A 19,861-nucleotide genomic window follows, 5' to 3' on the forward strand; every position below is an offset into this window, starting at 1 on the left:
AGAGGAGGGAAATTTGATAGTGACGTAAGGAAGTATTTCTTCACAGAAAGGGTTGTAGATCACTGGAACAAGCTTCCAGAGCAGGTGATCAAGGCCACCAGTGTGCTTGACTTTAAGAATAAATGGGACGTCCTAGTGGGATCCCTACGAGGGTCGAGTTAAGGAACTAGGTCATTAGTACTCAGACTTAATGGGGTGGGTAGTAGAGTGGGCAGACTTGATGGGCTATAGCCATTTTCTGCCATCATCTTTCTATGTTTCTAAAGAGATAGGGGGCTAATGATGGATGTGGGGTGGGGGAAGAGAGAGGCCATTTTGGGTATGGGAAAAATAGGGAAACAGATGGCATGGAAAAGCAGAAGTATCAAATGGACAGCACATCCTGTCAAGAGAGTCAAGAGGAAAGCAGAACCTAAATACCAGGAGCAACATGATTAGAAAAATAAAGTGACCACACACAAATATAGACGCAGAGGGGATGCAGCATTGGCTAGGGGGAAAGTGGAAGGAAAGGAAAGGGTGGAAGGAATGCTGCATAGCAGGAGAGAGAAACACACAGAAGATGCTGCAAAGAAGGGGGAAATAAACACATCAAGGACATGTTAAGCAGGGGGGGGGAGGAAAACAGGGACACAGGAAGAGGATATTAAACACGGGGAAAGATACGGACGCAGAAGGGAGATGGATGATGGACAAGGGAAAAAAGAACTGTCAAATAGTCAGGAGACTTTGTCATGAGAGTTAAGATAGAGGAAAACAAAAACCTGATACTGGGACCAACATGATTAAAAAATTAAAATGACTAGACAACAAAGGTAGAAAATAGTAATTTTATTTTCTATTTCATAATTAGTTTTTGGAATGTATGTTTATCAGAGCTCAGAGGTACGATGCTGAAATTTGTTCAACTTAAGGGGTACTTTTGCTTGAAGCAGTAGAGAAACTTTATTAGAGGATAAATGAAACCTTACACCAGAGGTGTCAAACTCAAATCACACAAGGAGCTGAAATCTAAAACACAGGCTAAATTGTGGGCCGGATTTTTTATTAAGATATTTGCCCCCTCCTTTGCTGATGTGTGGTGTGGGCCCCAGTGCCGGTGGCAGCTCCGATGCTCACAGGACTTAGGTCCTAGTTCAAGCTTGCTGTCTAACATCAGCTCTGGCAGGATACATATTTCAAATCTGACATATCGTAATCACAAAATAGAAAATACAATTATTTTTCTACCTTTTGTTGTCTGGTCATTTTGCTTTGGGTCCCAGTTTCTCTTTCTGATTTTTGTCTATCTTCTAATTCTCTTTCCAGCATCAACTGTCCATTTTTTTTCCTCCTCTTTTCTCTTGCTCCAACGTATTGATTTTTCCCTTTCAACTTTTCTCCTTTTTTCTTTTCTGTCTCTGTCCACTCAAATCTTGCCCTTTTTCTCACCTTTATCTTTTTTAAATTTTCAGCTACCCATCAATTTTCCATCTTCTCTTATTCTGTAGCTCTCCCATTTCCCATCTCACTCCTTTCCCAGTCTCCTATTTCCTTACATCTCTTCTCCTCTCTCCTCTTGGTCCAACATTTTGCTGCCTCTCTTTTCTGTTCTTCTTCTTCCCTCCCCCTTGATGCTGAACAATGAGATGGAAGGGGGGGAAAAAAAGAGATGCTGCATTTCTCTCTCCCTTCCACCCCCAGGCCTAACATTTCTCTATCCCCTTCCATCTCCAGATTCAACTTCTCTCCCTTTCTCTTCCCAACTGCCTCCTATCCCATCTCTCCCCCTGTCTGCCTGCCTCCCTCCCCCCAGGTCCACCATTTCTCCCTTTCTCTTCCCAACGGTTCTCCCTTCAAGTAACTTTTTCGTTCTTTCTCCACACTACCCCAGGTCCAACCTCTCTCCCTTCATCTTGCTCTCTTCATAGCCCATCATGCCTTTCCCTCCGGCACTGGTCCAATGTCGCTGCCGGGCCGGGGAATCTGCCGGCCTCAGTGATTTAGAAGTGCTGTGCGTGGCTCCTCCTCCTACTTTGTGCTTGGTGCGGTCTGTCTCCAATGATGCGCAAATTCCTGTTTCCACCCGGGTGGACCGCAGCGGAGGGCAGGAGGGGGAGCCATGAACAGCACTGCTGAGTCACTTGAGAGGCTGGTGGACTTTCCAGCATGCCGGCGGCGGAGGACCAGCATGGAGGGGAGGACACGCTGGGCTCAGAAGGGGAACATTGTCGCAGGCCTTGTGTTTGACATGTGCCTTATACTATCAACTGACCTCCCCCAGTACCATATAAAACTGAATCATCCCAAGGTATGCCAAAGTATTCAGGGTCTTTGATATAGTAGACCATGATTTATTTTTGAGGAAATAAGACAATATTGGAATCACAGGAGTGGTACAGGCATGGTTTTCAGCATTCTTAAAAAAAAATCTAGCTAAAGATTCAGGAAATATGAGGAACGTTCTTCATTATGGACCCAGGCTGTTGTGTCTCCCAGAGCGCTTCTTAATCTCATGTTATTTTTAACCTATATTTAGGTCAATGGGGGACAGAACTTCAGTTTATAGGCTTAGTTTATTTTACATATTTGCTAATGATATGCAAATTATTTTCCCTACGTACATTTTGTTGCTGACATTTGAATTTGTAAGACTGATTTTCAAACCCTTCTCAATGGATGATTGAACATACACATACACAGAAAACTAACCTGTTTTGGGAGATGGAAAGAACAGACCTATATTGAATTTCAATCCCATATCAAATGGTAAAACCATCACCTTAAAAACTTCTGTTTGCAGTTTGAACAAGATGATAGACTCAGATTTACCACCTTTCATCAAAATCAAAGCCATTTACAGTCTAATTAGAACAAGGAAAGTCACTACTTTGGATAGAAGAGAGATCAAAAATCAGCCATAACATACAAAGCAGTCAGCAGGGGGTCATATGATACACAGCACCTAGCAGGATGCATCTAGGATAAGCTCCACAATTGCCACATTAAAATCAGCTATTTTACTCTCAAATATCTGCAATTTCTTGACCAAGAGCAAGATTTGTGGAATCAGCAGCAGACTGGGATCTTATCTCGACAAACACTTGAAAAAACAAAAGCACAGTATGACAGAAAAAGACACCAAACCATAATCGAGATGAGACTGAGCAGAGTGAAAACAAGATAGCAGCAGCTCTAGAAAACCATTCCATTCATGATATCCTAAGCAGATGGGCTTCGGTGATATGGCTTTTATATAACATAATATAAATATTTATTTATATATCATGAAAGCCTTTCCGCTCGAGGAGGTTTACAGGAAAAATGGCCAAGGAGAATCAGCGAGCTACAGCAATGGAGAGAGGACTGAAAACTGTATAGATTGCATAGAGGGAGGTTAAGCAGGGTTTTATAAGGAGGGAGATAAATAAATAGGTAGGAAATGTTCAGTCTTAGAGCAACATGGGATATAGAATTGGAATGAAGGCAGATATTGCTTCTAAACTGTGCATAGCTATTGCATGCTATATCAATTGGCTAGAGAAAGAACAGATACTTTGAGCATACCAACAGCCGGACAAAGTGGAGCATAAGAGCCAACAAATTTTATTATTCAACAACTACTCTGATCATTTTAAGTTAACATACAGTTCTCTCTTCAGTTAACTTACAAAGATGTTATTTATGGGAAGAGGTAGCTTTTTGTTCTTCATCTAAAGTTCAGGAGATCATTAAGTGATCTGATATGGGGGAGGGCAGTTGGTTCCAATAGCTAGGTATGAATTGGGAATAGGAACATTTGGCAGTTTGGAGTTGGAGGGCGCACCCAGGTGGTATTTGCAGACATGTTACCTCCTGGAAGTGGAGTGTTCTGTTTGGTGCATACAGAGAAAGTTTGACAGATATGTAGTTGGGTACCAAGTTTAAGGACTTGTATGCTATTAGTAAACCCTTGAAGATGTGTGGTCTCGCTCATGAAGGTTTTTTTAGGTGTCTAATTACTGTATTCTGTACCTGTTGTAAGCACTGGAGATTTTTTGTTGTTAGTCCATTAAATAATGTGTTGAAGTAGTTCATGCAGGATAAGAGATGATGATGCAGAGAAACTGAAAGAAATCTTGGTGAATCTGGAAGATGTACTAAGCCAAATTGATAATTTAAAAAGTGATAAATTGCCTGGACCAGATGGTATACATCCCAGGGTACCAAAAGAACTCAAACATGAAATTGTTGACCTGCTGTTACTGATCTGTAACCTGTTGCTAAAATCGTCTCTAGTACCTGAAGATTGGAAGGTGGCCAATGTTATGCTGGAAGGTGGCCAATGTTTAAAAAAGGGTCCCAGGGGAGATTTGGGAAATTACAGATCGGTAAGCCTCACTTCAGTGCCAGGCAAAATGGTGGAAACAATTATAATAAATAAAATTGTGGAACACAGACAAACATGATTTAATGAGACGGAGTCAGCATGGGCTCAGCTGAGGGAGATCTTGACTCACCAGTTTGCTTGACTTCTTTGAAGGGGTGAATAAACATGTGGATAAAGGTGAGCTGGTTGATGTAGTATATCTAGATTTTCAGAAAGCTTCTGATAAAGTTCCTCATGAGAAAGTAAGAGTCACATGGGATAGGTAGCAAAGTGCAGTTGTGGATTAGGAATTGTTATCGGATAGAAAACAGAGGGTACGGTTAAATGGTCATTTTTCTCAATTGAGGAGAGTAAACAGTGGAGTGTCGCAGGGCTCTGTACTGGGACCAGTGCTATCTAACTTATTTATAAATGTTCTGGAAATTGGAACGATGAGTGAGGTGATTAAATTTGCAGATGACACTAAACCCTTCAAAGTTGTTAAAATTTGCAGATGACGAAGGTGCACTAGCGGTTTTAGCACACGCTACAATGCCGCACGCTAGACACTAACGCCTCCATAGAGCTAGTGTTAGTATTTTCCATGTAGCACGGGTTTAGCACGCACGGCATTGTAGCGCATGCTAAAAACACTAGCACACCTTCGTAAAAGGAGCTCTAAAACTGTTCAAAGTTCACACGGATTGTGAAAAATTGCAGGCAGACCTTAGGAAATTGGAAGACTGGGCACCCAAGTGGCTGATGAAATTTAATGTGGACAAATGCAAAGTGATGCACATTGGGAAGAATAACCCGAATCACAGTTACCGGATGCTAGGGTCCTTCTTGGGGGTTAGCACCCAAGAAAAGGATCTGGGTGTCATTGTAGACAATACGATGAAACCTCGTGCCCAATGTGCGGCGGCAGTCAAAAAAGCAAACAGGAAGCTAGGAATTATTATAAAAAGGGACGGATAACAAGACTAACAATGTTATAATGCCCCTGTATCACTCCATGGTGTGACCTCATCTGGAGTATTGCATTCGATTCTGGTTTCCTTATCTCAAAAAGCATATAGCGGAACTAGAAAAGGTTCAAAGAAGAGCGACCAAAATGATAAAGGGGATGGAACTTCTCATATGAGGAAAGACTAGAAAGATTAGGGCTCTTCAGCTTGGAAGAGAGACAGCTGAGGGGGAGATATGATTGAAGTCTACAAAATCCTGAGTGGAGTAGAACAGGTACAAGTGGATCGATTTTTCACTCTGTCAAAAATTACAAAGACTAGGTACACTCAAAGTTACAGGGAAATACTTTTAAAACCGATAGGAGGAAATTTTTTTCACTCAAAGAATAGTTAAGCTCTTGAACGCATCACCAGAGGTTGTGGTAAGAGTGGATAATGTAGCTGGTTTTAAGAAAAGTTTGGACAATTTCCTGGAGGATAAGTTCATAGTCTATTATTGAGAAAGGCATGGGGGAAGCCACTGCTTGCCCTAGATCGGTAGCAAGGAATGTTGCTACCCCTTGGCTTTTAGCCAAGTACTATGGACCTAGATTGGTCACCATAAGAACAGGCTACTGGGCTTGATGGACCATTGGTCTGACTCAGTAAGGCTGTTCTTATGTCATTGGCGAAGGAGTGGGTCCGTATTTGGTGTTTGTGAGCTATATCAAGTATGGGTTTAATATACAGATTGAACAGGAGAGGCACCCTGTATTTGATTGGTTTCGGTTTTAATAGGGTAGAGTCCAGCAGTACACTGAGTTCTGTTACTTAAAAAAAAAAAAAAAAAAAAAAAAAGAGGTGAACCAGCACAATGCAACATCTCGGATGCTAAGCTCAATGAGTCACGTGATGAGGAGATAGTCAATGATGTCAAAGGCTGCGCTGAAATCAAGTGTGTCCATGAGTTTCCAGCAGTTGTCAATAATGTTAAGTAGGATAGTTTCCGTACTATGAAATTTCCTGAATCCTGACTGATAGCTAGATAGGGCTTCCTGTTTATTGATGTAGGAGAGGAGTTTATTGTCAAAAGGAAAATCTGGCAAAGTTAGTTTTTGCATTTGTAATCAGTAGATTGGATTATTATAATGTACTGTACATGGGCTTTCCTAAAGTTGATATCAAAAGGCTTCAGTTGGTCCAAAATACGGTCACATAGCTGATTACATTCAAGAAGAAGTTTAAACATATCACTTCTATCATGAAAAACCTTCATTAGCTTCCTAGTTCCTATTAAAGAAAGAATCTTTCAAATTACTGTGTTTTGTTTTCAAATCCTTTAGGATTTTTTCAACCAAATTACCTTAGGGAGAAATTAAAGGAACTCTGCTGGAACAGAGTGCTACATACGGTCTTCCCAGAATAGCCTGTTTGAGCGTCCCTCTTTTCAATGCATTCATTTGACATCTACATCTCTAGTGGACCTCTCTTGTGGACCTCTCTTGTTCCCTCAAGGTCTGTTAATGCCAGAGATGAACATGTCCAATAGACAGAGTAAGCAACTAGAAAAACATCTGCCTCATCACTGGAAGTAGCACTTCTGAGTAACCATATCCTTCTTTTAAGATGGCTGATTGGTCAATGTGATGTTGAGAACATAAGAATTGCCGCTGCTGGGTCAGACCAGTGATCCATTGTGCCCAGCAGTCCGCTCACGCGGCGGCCCTCTGGTCAAAGACCAGTGCCCTAACTGAGACTAGCCCTACCTACGTATGTTCTGGTTCAGCAGGAACTTGTCTAACTTTGTCTTGAATCCTTGGAGGGTGTTTTCTCCTATGACAGACTCCGGAAGAGCATTCCAGTTTTCTACCACTCTGGGTGAAGACGAACTTCCTTATGTTCGTACGGAATCTATCCCCTTTCAACTTTAGAGAGTGCCCTCTCATTCTCCCTACCTTGGAGAGGGTGAACAACCTGTCCTTATATACTAAGTCTATTCCCTTCAGTACCTTGAATGTTTCGATCATGTCCCTTCTCAATCTCCTCTGTTCGAGAGAGAAGAGGCCTAGTTTCTCTAATCTTTCGCTGTATGGCAGCTCCTCCAACCTTCAAGAACTTTTCATATACTGATCCTTCCCTCTGGAATACTTTGTCCTCGGCAATTTCAGATTCACTTGGATATTTAACTTTTCATAAGATGCTGAAAATTTGGCTATTTTTCTTCAGCTTTTACACTATAAACTAATACTGTTTCTTTTTTTCACATTTATTTAAAAAACAAACAAACAAACAAACATCGAGCCTGCTTAAATCCTAAGCGGGTTACAAAATCAAATACACAAAATACAGATAACATATATAATACATAACAAACATCATAAAACAATAGAACAGTAATATGTTACTCATATTTTCTTCCATATTTTTGATACATACATACTTCTACCTCCCCCCCCCAAAAAAAAAAAAGAAATGACAATTATGAAACACCATTACTGTTTTGTAATATTTTTACATGCTTTTTTGAATTTATACTATTTAATTTTTATATTTTTTCTGTATTAGACCGTAAACCACTCAAACTCTATGTACAGCTTAGGGCGGTATACTGTATAAAGAACCTGAATAAAATAGAAACTTAATAGAACATCGCTGTTGCCAGCAATAAATGTTCAATAGACTAGGATAAAAGGCATTTGTAATTTACCCCCTATTTTACTAAGGGCCTCTTCTATCAAACTGCACACAGAGAGCCGCGCTGAATGGGCCATTCAGTACGGCTCTGTGTGCTAAAAACTGCTAGTGCAGTTTGATAGAAGAGGTCCTCAGGTGCATTAGCCGTTTTAGTACGTGCTAAATGCTAACAACCTTACCGCCCCTCTTCGGAACCTGAGTTCTCTCCAACCCTTCTGTAAACATCTGAAAACCTGGCTTTTCTCAAAAATCTAACACTCTCTCCTCCTCCGACATCCTAGTCCTCTAAACATTCTTCTTTCCTCTGATCTTCATCTAGCCTTTCCTTGGAGTTCCTTTCTCACCACAATTCCTGTAAATCGTGCCAAGCTCCACGACTATGGAGATGGTGCGGTATACAAACCTAAGGTTTAGTTTAGTTTATGCATCCATAGACTTATAATGGACGCATTAGTGTTTTAACACGCGTGTATATTTAGCGCATGCTAAAACGCATAGCGCACCTTAATAAAAGGAGCTCTTAATAAGATACCAAGTAAGTCTGATTTAAAAAAAAACTTTTGGCAGCTATAAACATATAACACAAGAGCATAAGAAAGCAAATGACAGAAAAAAAAGAGAGTATCAAGGAAGAGCCTATTAAACTAATAGGCAGGAATGACTTTTTGCATCAGTTCTTGAAGCTTAAAAGAGGCAGCATCTTGTTTAAGACACAATTCTAATCTGTTTTAACTACTTAGAATTGAATCCTTGGTATTTTGAAACACATAACTCATGTTTCCAATTACCAAAGTGTTTTAAAGAGAATGAAATTAACACGTACAAAAATAACTAGAGCAGTCTCTCCCAATGAATGGAAAAAAATTAGAGTTATTTGAGCAAAGCTGTCTCTGAAAAGATAGTAAATACTGTTTTATAACATAAATGATTACTTACGCATATTTTAAAAGGCTGCATATTCAATACTGACTATATTAATAACCTCAAGTTGTCAATATTTTTTCCCAATTACTACTGCCATTAAGTGACTACTATAATATTACTACATGTACTAAACATTAAGACATCTACAGGGCTGACCCTGTAACTCAGACTGCAACAATGCACTGCAGCACAGAAGATCTGGGCTCAGATTGGTCATCCACTGGGGCCAGCTGAACCAAAGCATACCAAGAGTGTGGATGGTGGGCTCAAACTTGTGCCGGTGGGAAAATACAATCCACTTCAGTAGCAGCCTATCTCAGTCAATGGAAGTTTAAGTGTACTTTGGAAACTATACCCCATGAGCTCTTGACTGAGATAGAGATAGCATAGTACTTACCTCAAACAGGTGTTATCCAGGGACAGCAGGCAGATATCCTCACATGTGGGTAACATCATCCACAGAGCCCGGTACAGACAGAGCATAAAAGTGTACTGTCACTTTAAATCTTTTCAAAGTCTTGAGACTGTCCATACTGTACATGCAACAGTGTCTTCCCAACCATCAGCTCAGTAAAACTCTAAGAAGCCAACTAGGGGAAGTAGGAGGGCTGTGAGAATATCTGCTTGCTGTCCCCTGGATAACACCTGTTACAGGTAAGTAACTGTGCTTTATCCCAGGACAAGCAGGCAGTATATTCTCATATGTGGAACTCCCTAGCTGAGATGGAAATAGGCTGGAGGGAAGTTGGCTGTCATGTAGAGAATAAACTCTTTAGAACTGTTTGGCCGAACAGACTATCCTGTCTGGAATGATTCTCCAAACAGGCATGGTCTTTAAGGGCAGTACTGTAGTGATTATTTGATAGGCTCTTCCTTATCTTGCTGATACTGGGCTGCACCAGTTTTGCTGTACAATTCTTTTCTACAGGTCCATGGGGTAGATATGGAGGCCGCTGCTAATCCTAGCATTGTCAAAAGCTAATCTTTGTTTATCTTAATTTGAGGCAAAATGGCTATATTCTTCTCAGTGGTTTTGTTTCATTAAAGTATGGCTTTGAGTTGGGGTTGGGTTTTTTTTGTTTATTTTCATTTGGAACGACACTACAGTATATAAATGCTCTTTAGAAAGGACAATGTAGAGAAAGTTCAAAAAGTATAATCTATAACTTTTCAACACTACTGAGAATTTAGTTGTCTGAGATTACAAAAGGTCCCCCATAATATTCTTGTCCAGGAGCTAGACGACTAGTTTTCACCTCAGCTGAACAAAAGATTTCTCTCTAACTAGAACTGGAAAATCTTTGCACCTGAAGCTCTTACACAAAAGGATCTTTGGAACGATATTTCCCCTGAAAATTCAAAGTCTGAAGGCAGAAGCGAATATGCATGTTTTACATTTGCATATTTTTATTATGTACAGACCCTTGGATGCATTCTATGAGGCAACATATTTTTAACTTTGTTATATTAGTTCAGTTAATTTTCAATACTTATATATTATCACCATTCTGGGATTCAAGCACATGTTGGATGCACACCTTCTTGCAAATCACATTGAGGGATACGGGTAATCAAGGTCTCCATCAGGGAGCACCTAGCTTGGCCTCCGCGTGTGCGGGTCGCCGGACTAGATGGACCTAGGGTCTGATCCGGTGAAGGTGTTTCTTATGTTCTTAATGGAAATTTTGTCACTCATGTCAAGCAGGTCCTCTGCTCAAGCAGAAAATTTTTTGCTCATGTCTAGTTGGTCCTTAGCGGGAACAAAGGTTAGGGTGGAGAAATCTAGCTTGTTTCTTGGAGATTTACTCCAGCATATTTATTTCAAAACACCTGATTTTTAACACACTGCATATTACTACAACCATGTTTAAAGTACTACTTTTTCTTTCTGCAAAACATTTTTATTAAAATTTTATCTAATCAAAAGGTTTAACTAACTTTTCCTTAATACAGTTTACCTATAGATTCAGTCTCTCTTCTCAGTGGTAGTTTGTCTCCACAGTGTTCACAGCCCTTAGCGAGGTGAAGCTTCTACTTCTGCTCAACAGCGATACCTGCTATGCAAACTCATGGCCCATGTTACCAACGTTCTGGAGCAAGACATGATTTGTGAACCCTGGTCAGATCTGCTACTGACAGGGCATTCGGCAAAACTGGGAAAAATATTTTAAAAAGCCAGATAGGAAAAGTGTGTGAGTGGGGGGGGGGGAGGTAAAAATGGTTGTTATGAATTAGGCTTCTTAGTATCATCACCCAATAGAAGCTTAGCACTAGTTGAGCCAACCAAGATGATAAAGGGAATGGAACTCCTCTTGTATGCGGAAAGACAAAAGAGTTTAAGGCTCTTCAGCTTGGAAAAGAGACGGCTGACAGGAGATATGATTGAAGTCTACAAAATCTTGAGTGGTTTGGAATGAGTACAAGTGGATTGATTTTTTTATCCCAAAAATTACAAAGAGTAGAAGACACACAAAGTTACAGGGAAATACTTTCAAAGCAGTAGGAGGAACTATTTTTTCACTCAGAGAATAGTTAAGCTCTGAAACGCATTGCCAGAGGATGTGGTAAGAGCAGTTAACGTAGCTGGTTTTAAAAGAGGTTTGGACAATTTCCTGGAAGAAAAGTCCATAGTCTGCTATTGAGACAGATATTAGGGAAGCCACTGTTTGCCCTGGATTGGTAGAATGGAATATTCCTACCATTTGGGATTTTGTCAGATACTTGTGACCTGTATTGGCCACTGTAAAGACAGGTTTCTGGACTAGATGTATCTTGGGGGGGGGAGGGGTCAGAGGCATCTGGCTTTTCCAGGTTGGTCCTACCGACCCGATTCTGGCATGCAATTTTAGGGTATCGATCAAATACATGGTTTTAATATTAATGACCTCATTTGCATGCCAGAATCTGAGAATGTAGGACTGGTGAGCCTGTTTAGAGCACCGGGTCAGCTAATACAATCAGTCGCTAAACCAATCAAACTGGTTTAGTGATGATTGTTAGACGATCAGAGGCTTGGGACCCAAAGGCCAAAGTCTAAAGACAGGAGAAGAAGTTTATTGGATCCCTAAGGGCCAATGTTTACTAATCCCAACAGAAGTTCCATAAGGCCCATGTTACCATAACTACCCCCAGCCTAGAACCTGTAGCTCAAAGTTCTTGTGGGAGAGAGGAAACTACTTACCCTGATGGCAATGACCCTTAGGAACAAACAGATGTCCCTATTCCTCATACTGGGATTTACAGTTCACAGACCAAAAGAGGGGTCACCTCATTAGCGGTGACCCTCCTAGACCACTACCAGACTAGCCTCATCAAGCCAGGACCCATGGGCCGAGGCATGGGACAAAGGAGATGACTTCTTCCTGTTCAATCAAATCAAAGTGTCATAATTCACTGAAAGAACCACCGTTCTCACCAATTTCACCATCAGGCACTGGTTGGAGCCTGCAACACTAAAACCTAGGCCTAAAGGAAAATCATACTACAACAATTCAATCTGCACCATCTGCTAAGACACAAATCCTGGAAAGTTACAAAGTTGCACCACTCCTTATCTTAGTGATATCACCAAAGAAAGCTCAGTGTTCTCTGCCTCCATCTGCTGGTTGGGGTTCAATTCACTTTTTGCACTGGTCTAGCAGGATGAAAATTACACACACACTTCCAAATGAGGCCTATATTTGTGTCTCCTCAGATTCAACATATTAGTACCCCAACATACTTTGATTTATAAACATGCAAATGACTGATGATGTATAGCGTTCTGAGATTTCAAATGCCAATCGATCTTTAGCAATGTAATATAAATGAAGAAGATCAATCTTCATAACTTAGTCTGCTCTACCACCACATAAATTACTACTTTTTTCCACTGGAACTGTTTCTATAAATATCATATACCAAACTCTGATTGGGGGATGGAAGGAGAGACTACTCAAAATCAGAACCAAAATACATCCTATTTAAGTTTAAATAATAACAACTCTCCTTGTGTTGGCTATCATCAATTTATAATGGGTAAAATTCTGGCAGTGAAACATGATCTCTGCACAGAAATCTCCCCTTATTCACAAGAAGTCAATGAACAAAAGAAAACCAGTAGTGCTTTTTCTCTTTCAAACTTATTCTGAATTTGCTGGAACAGTAAAATAAGGATAGAGGTCTGTATTCAAACAGAACATGGTAATAGTATGTTAGTAAGTTAAATATACTTTTATTAGTTTTAGCAACAGTAAACATTGATAGGACATTTACAGGTAAATACTAACATAAATACTGAAATAATTTTTTTAAATACTATCTAAAGCTCTTTTCCAAAACTCTCTCCAAGCTGGACTACACCCTCATCCACAATAGAAATCAGACTGCAAGCACAGAATAGCTTTGAATATAACAAATTTAAAAATTTAAAGAAGCCTCCTTGTTTTCCAACATATATATTAAAACATTCATATTGGAGATTTTTAATACAGATATCCCCTTTCACAAATTAGAAGAGAAACTTTTTTTTATCAGCATCATTCACTTAAGTGTTATTTTCTGCTTTTTCTTTATTGTGTACTTTTCCAAATTATTCTCTATACTCTTGTAATCAGTAGTTCAAATTCTTATTGTAAAATATCATTAAGACATCTTTTACAGCACCAAATCAATTCAACTGAAGATGAGCTGAACTTATCAGTGGAGCTAAAGCACAGAGCAATTATTGCTAAACCATAATATAAAGAAGGAAGTGAAATAAAGAATCAAGGTTCTAAGCAAGATCAATAATTTAGCAAAATATAAAGCTACTACTATATTCACTATTAACAATTTTTATATGTGTTTGAATGATGAGCTGATATATCATAAACGTACCACAATTAGAAGCACACACACCAGTCTGCATATGTTACAATATTTAATGAACACTTTTTTTTTTCTTAATTATAACATATAAAAAAACAGTTTCCACAACTGAAAAGACAGCATGGTTTTGTTAAGATGGTTTTTAAATGCAGTTTATCATTTCAGTATTTGGAAAAATCTCCAGAGGAAGGTCAAGTCCTACAATTCCAAATAAATCATTTCTAATATTGCTAATTATCATATTATATCATAATTCAGAGCAAACCTACCAAATGACATTGTATGGCTTATACTGAAAGCTAAGAAACCAATTCTTTATAGTGAGCTTCAGAAATATGACATGCATTATGCAATATCATCATTAAATTAATCTTAAATTCAAATAGGTATGTAAATGGTGTCTCAATGGTGAATTGCTGTTACAACATGTTACAAATATCCATATTAACATACTACTTCTGAACAAGCAATCCCTACAGAAATGCAGTAACAGAATAATTTCAACAAGTGCTGCGTTACCTGGGCGGAGCTGGCAGCTACCGAGATGCAGTCAATAAAGCCGTGTCTACGAGCAAAAAAAGCAACTATCTGCTGCCAACGAGAAGGCTCCGGTTCTGACCGGAGCTCCTCTGCTGAACCTCTCTTTACCCATGGCTTCTGTTTAGGGCCTACAGAACTATGGCTGGAGCCTGCATTGCCTCCTCGACTGGTGCGAGAGTAGAGGAGTGTGTTGTTTCCAAAAATGTAATTCATCTCTGCAGCTCTGCAGGTGGTTGCCAGGCAGTCTTACTTCTCTACCAGTTGCCGGGTGGTGAATGATCAGCAAAACTGCAGCTAGAATTACAACAGCATCACTTGCAAATCAGGCAAGAAAAAATCTTGATAACTGGCGCTCATTTTCCCTTCGAGTTGCTCTCTTCCAGCTATCTATACCTGCTATTTGCCAAGCCACAGACATTACTGCAGTTAAGAAAAACCATGGAACTTGATTTTCTTTTTTTATGATTATCCTTTCGTCGAGACCTGCAGGGATCAGAAGCTGTTCTTTTGTTAGCTGATAACTAGACAAAGCCAGGAAGTGAGGTCGATTAGCAGGTAGGATGCTACAAGCATTTGACTACCAAGACACTCTGGGGCTGCCTGATTTAATGCACTGGGAGGGGAAAGAGAAGATTGTGAATTAGCAAGTTTCAATCACTACATATAGTAAAAATCCAATAGCATTCTCACTGCTTGCATAAATTATAAATATGAACTAAGCACAATCAAAACAAGTATGCTATAGTTGCATTAGTTCACATGTCCTGCATAATAAGAAACTGTTTTCAAGTTAAACATAGGAAAATGACAACAAAATATTCTAGGGTGTTACATGAAGTTTAATTTAAATTTTTAGTTAAGCAAATATTTTTGCTTTGCCTCAAAAATTAGTCAGTTTTCAGTGCACTTGACAGTGACATAAAAGCAAAAATATCACAAATATCAGGAAAAAGAGTGAATACTAACCCCCCCCCCCAAAAAAAAAAAATAAAAAACTCGACAAACCCTGCAATTCATAGTATAGGTTCAAAAAACTAATTATGTTATTTTGTGTTGGGGATGGGTTATTTGCTCTGGAACATGCTCATATCTTGTTCGGGTATAACTTGATTTTTACAAACAGAATGGATAAGTTTACACAGGATTTTAAAGCAATTATCAAGCAAACTTTTAAATCCATTTGTCATACCTTGTATTAAGAGCAAATACTAATTTATTTAAATACACTATGCACTAAGGCCCGGATTCTATATAGGATGCACGGGAAGGGTGTGCTATACAGAATCAGGCCTAGGACCACCCAAAATAAACTCGATTCTGTAACCGACGCCCATGTTACAGACTCCGGTTACAGAACCGGTTTACTGTAGACGCGGCCACTATACTTATCACGGCAAGGGATCTCCCTGCTGCAATAAGTATAGCGGCCTCAGCTGCCAGTCCCCCCCCACCCCCATACGATCGTGGCAGGAGGGAGCCCAACCCATCCTATCTGATGACCGCCCACCTCGCCCCTCCCCAAGTACAATCACAGCAGTTGGGAGCACAACCCCTCCCGACGATGACTGTCCACTCACCTCACACGTACAATCGTGGCAGGAAGGAGCCCAATCCCTCCTGCCCGATGCCCCCCCCCCCCACGTACGATTGTGGCAGGAAAGAGCCCAACCCTTCCTGCCTGATGACTGTCCACCCACCCCCCACGTACGATCATAGCAGGAAGGAGCCCAACCCTTCCTACCCGATTACTGCCCACCTACCCCCCCACGTACGATCGCGGCAGGAAGGAGCCCAACACCTCCTGCCCAATGACTGCCCATCCTTTTCCGAAGATTGCCGGCAGGAGGGTGCCCAACCCCTTCTGCCGGACCCACCAACCCTGAAATTCCCCCCCAATGAAATGCCCCAACCCCCCCTCCCCAGAACCCTCCCAGGCTCACCGCCGAGCAAGATGGCCCGCCAGATGGGTCTTCACACTGTCCGGCTGGCAAGCCCATCTCCATCCAAAAGAGGTGGGACCACCCTTCCCCAACCCACAGGAGTCTAGGGCCCTTAGGAGGGGCCTTAGGCAGCTGGGCCAATCAGGCCCTAGGTTCCTGTGAGTTGGGGAGGGGTGGGCCCGCCTCATTTGGATGGAGGCGGGCCTGCCAGCCGGACAACTTGTTCAGTAAGTCAGGGGGGATCCGGGGAGGGGGGTGAGGGGATTCGGGGACGGGGGGTTCATAGGGGGGGTCCAGCAGGAGGGACTGGGCACCCTTCTGCCAGCAATCTTTGGGGGCAGGTGTGGGGGTTTTCGGCAAGAGGGATTGGGCATCCGTCCTGCCACATTCGTTTAGGCGGAGGGGGGAGACTGGCAGCTGGAGCCATGGCTGCTATACTAATCGCGGCAGGGAGATCCCTTACCGCAATTAAGTATAGAGGCTGCGTCTACTTACAATGTAAGCATCTCCCGCTCTACTACGGAGACACGTAGGGCCGCCTAAGTTCGCCTAAGGATACCGCTTAGCCTTAGGCGAGCTTAGGTAGGCTTGCAGACCTCCCTAGGCTCCCGGAGGCACTTTCAATATAAGTGGCCTGCCTGGGAAGCATTTTTTTAAAAAACATGCGTCCCGATTGGCTGATTAGACAGCTGTAGGACGCCTACAGCTGCCTACAGTCGGGATGCAGTTTACAGAATCTGGGCCGTAGTGTGTTTTTTCTTCTAAACTGTCAGATGAACATAAATTTTGGGCCCAGCAGCTCTCTTACTTGTTTTGGGCTTGAAACAAAAATAGAATGAACTCCAGTGAGCTTCAGTACCATGCACCACAATTTGCAACCTTCTGATAAATTTGCTCCATTTTAATTCTCTCTCCCCCAATCCCCATTACAACAAACAGGAAATACAGTGCATACTTCTGGAACCCTTAAAAGCCCATGTGGAATCAACAAACAGCATATCAATAAAGGATATCAGTCATCAAGAAACAGCAGAACAATGAATAATGTTCCTCACCAGAAGTTTATTCACCACAATAATGTTAAAACCAGTGGCGTAGTAATGAGAGGTCCTGCCTCAGACACAGTCTTGGTGGGGGTTCCAGCACCTCTCCTCCTCTCTGATCCCCTGCCACGCACGCACCTTCCCTCCTTTTTAATTTTTAACCTTTTATTATTTTTTATCCAACCTATAGTTTTACCCATCTATGTTTTACCTATTCTATTTCAATTGTAGTTCTTCCCAATCATCCCATGTTGCTGCTGTATGTCTGTGTAAGTCACCTGTTTTCCTTGTTTTTCACACGTCTCAATGTAATTTTATAATGTTTTTATGTAATTTATTTTTTTAACCGCTTAGAAATTAGAATAAGCAGTCAAAAAATTATTTTAATAAACTTGAAACTTGAACTTGAAACTTTACCTACTTAGGGTCAGATGCACAAAGCTGCACCACCACAAGCAATTTTTCTTTTACCAGCAATACTCAGCTCAATAGCATGCAAATTATATGCATGCTATTCACACAGAGAATTGCAGATACAAAGGAAGAGGAACTGCGCCTGGTGCTTGCTCCTCCTGCCTGCCTGCCTTGTCATAAAAAGCAGACCCTGCTCCCCCTAGCTGCCAGTACAGCTAATCGAGGCAGGGGAATCCTCCATCTGAGCCGGCAGGACTCCCCAAAGCCGCCGCAGCTTCAGGGAAGTCCTGCCAGCTCAGCTATTCAGGGATTCTCGATCAGCAGGAAGGAGCTGCTTGGTTGTTTGTTTGTTTTTTAATGGGCACTGCTGTTACGCTCACACAACTGCGCCCATTAAAACAATAAAGAAAAGTCGCATGAGCCCAGGACTGGAACTCCCTGACACCGCCCATCCCTGACCAGCCCCTGAAACCCCAGGCACAAAGTCCACCGCCCCCCCGCCCCGGCCTTCCAATCCCCCTGACCCCTCCCACCACTCCAAAACAAAATCCTGGTGGTCTAGTGGGCTGGATGAGGAGCCTTAGGTACCTGAGTCAATCAGGACTTAGGCCCCTCCCAGTGCATCCCAGGATGCACCAGGAGGGGGAAGCCCAATATTTTGAAGAGGCGGCCCTTCAAGGCAGGAGGGAGTGGGTATCCCTCCTGCCTGATTTTCAACAGAACTTACAGGGGGTGGTGTCAGGTCTTTGAACTGGGGGGGGTCTGACCCCCCCAACCACCAGGATTTTGTTTTGGTGTAGTGGGAGTTATTGGGGAGATTGGAATAGGGGGTGTCAGGGGGGTCCTGGTTTTGGGCCCCCCCCTGCCAGCAGGGCTGTTGTGCCTGTGTTGTGTGTGCACAACAGTTACCAGCCAATAATTAACAACTGTGGGGGAGAAGGGGGCCTTCCCTTTTGTGCATCGCTAGGAGAACTCATTTAAATACTAATGAGCTCCTAGAGGTGTATTTGCAGAGGGTTCTCGGTGGTACAGGGGGTTTGGAAAAGGGGCTCTGGGCGCCCCCTACCCTAGCTATGATATGGCTATGTTTTGTCCTCCTACGGACTGTGCTAGGGGTAATTAGTGACTATTAATACATACATGTTAGAAAAATAATTTATTACATCACTAATTGCTCTGAAAACATATTCTGAATACAGTAAGAGACATTTATAAATTAACTCACTGCTAATATACAGTATTACACACATTAAAGAGATAAACAATATACTCCACAATATATTAAGAAGCTTGAATGACCAAAATAAAGCCATGGAGTCTCATCAAGATTTGCCTTTATCCATTAATGCAAATAGATCTCTGTGAGATTAAAATTCTTACAAACCCAGATGAATAGCACTTCGGTTTGCCTCATTTCATATGGCCAGCCTATAAAGAAAGTTTGCCAGTATTTTGTAGTTCCTAAGATGGATAAAAACAAACAGATAATGACAGCAGATAAAGACCATATGGCCTATCAAGTCTGCCCATTCATAGCATCTACTAAGCTCTACAATTCTTTCCTCTCCCTTAGCAAGCTTCAGAGCTTGTCTCATGTTTTTGTTGTTTAAGTTCAACATACCCTGTCCTACTGAGAAAGGGTATCTAATATTTAGATGCTCCATCTTATATTTTTGAGATTACCTTATATGCTCGAATTTAAACTGTTCTGAATATAAACCGGAGGTAACCTTTTTTCCCCAAAAAAGGAAGAAATAAGGCAAGACTCAAATATAAACCAAGATTAGAAATCTGGGTATGTGAGCTTCGTTTGTTAGGGATCATGCCATAAGTAATCACTAATTTTTCAGTTGGGGCTGTTTCAAGTCCAAAAAAGCTGAAGGAGAGCTGACAAATATTTTCCTACTTGGAGCTACGATACCAACCAAGGTTTCAGAACATCTGGCCTCAGTCACACATGCAGAAAACAGAAAGAAAAAAAAAAAACACCTTTTCAAATACAAACCCACAAACTAAAACATTACTATTGTACACAAACAAAACCCTAATATGCCAGACTCTGCACACAGTACACCGCAAGAGAAACAGAAAAAAAAATGCATTTTTTCCTGAACAGTCCAAAATATAAAAACGTATACAATTTTTCAAAATTGATATATTTCAATTACTAAATTGAAAATAAAA

The 19,861-nt window shown here is 41.2% G+C and overlaps 1 protein-coding gene across 13 annotated transcripts in view; it reads right to left on the reverse strand.

Annotated features, from left to right (window-relative positions):
- The window catches only part of DLG1 (discs large MAGUK scaffold protein 1), a 329,809-nt gene that overhangs the window by 192,056 nt on the left and 117,892 nt on the right, over positions 1–19,861 (reverse strand). Inside the window, exon 1 of one of the 13 annotated variants that reach the window (XM_033958213.1) lies at positions 14,260–14,844. The exons of the other annotated variants lie outside the window; for them this stretch is intronic. Within the exon in view, the coding sequence (XP_033814104.1) occupies positions 14,260–14,493 (234 nt within the window). The 5' untranslated portion in view covers positions 14,494–14,844. Of the gene's footprint in view, positions 1–14,259; positions 14,845–19,861 lie in introns of those variants that run through there. 13 annotated transcript variants of the gene reach the window in all.

Source organism: Geotrypetes seraphini, chromosome 9, assembly GCF_902459505.1.
Source record: "Geotrypetes seraphini chromosome 9, aGeoSer1.1, whole genome shotgun sequence".
Classification (NCBI taxonomy): Eukaryota; Metazoa; Chordata; class Amphibia; order Gymnophiona; family Dermophiidae; genus Geotrypetes; species Geotrypetes seraphini.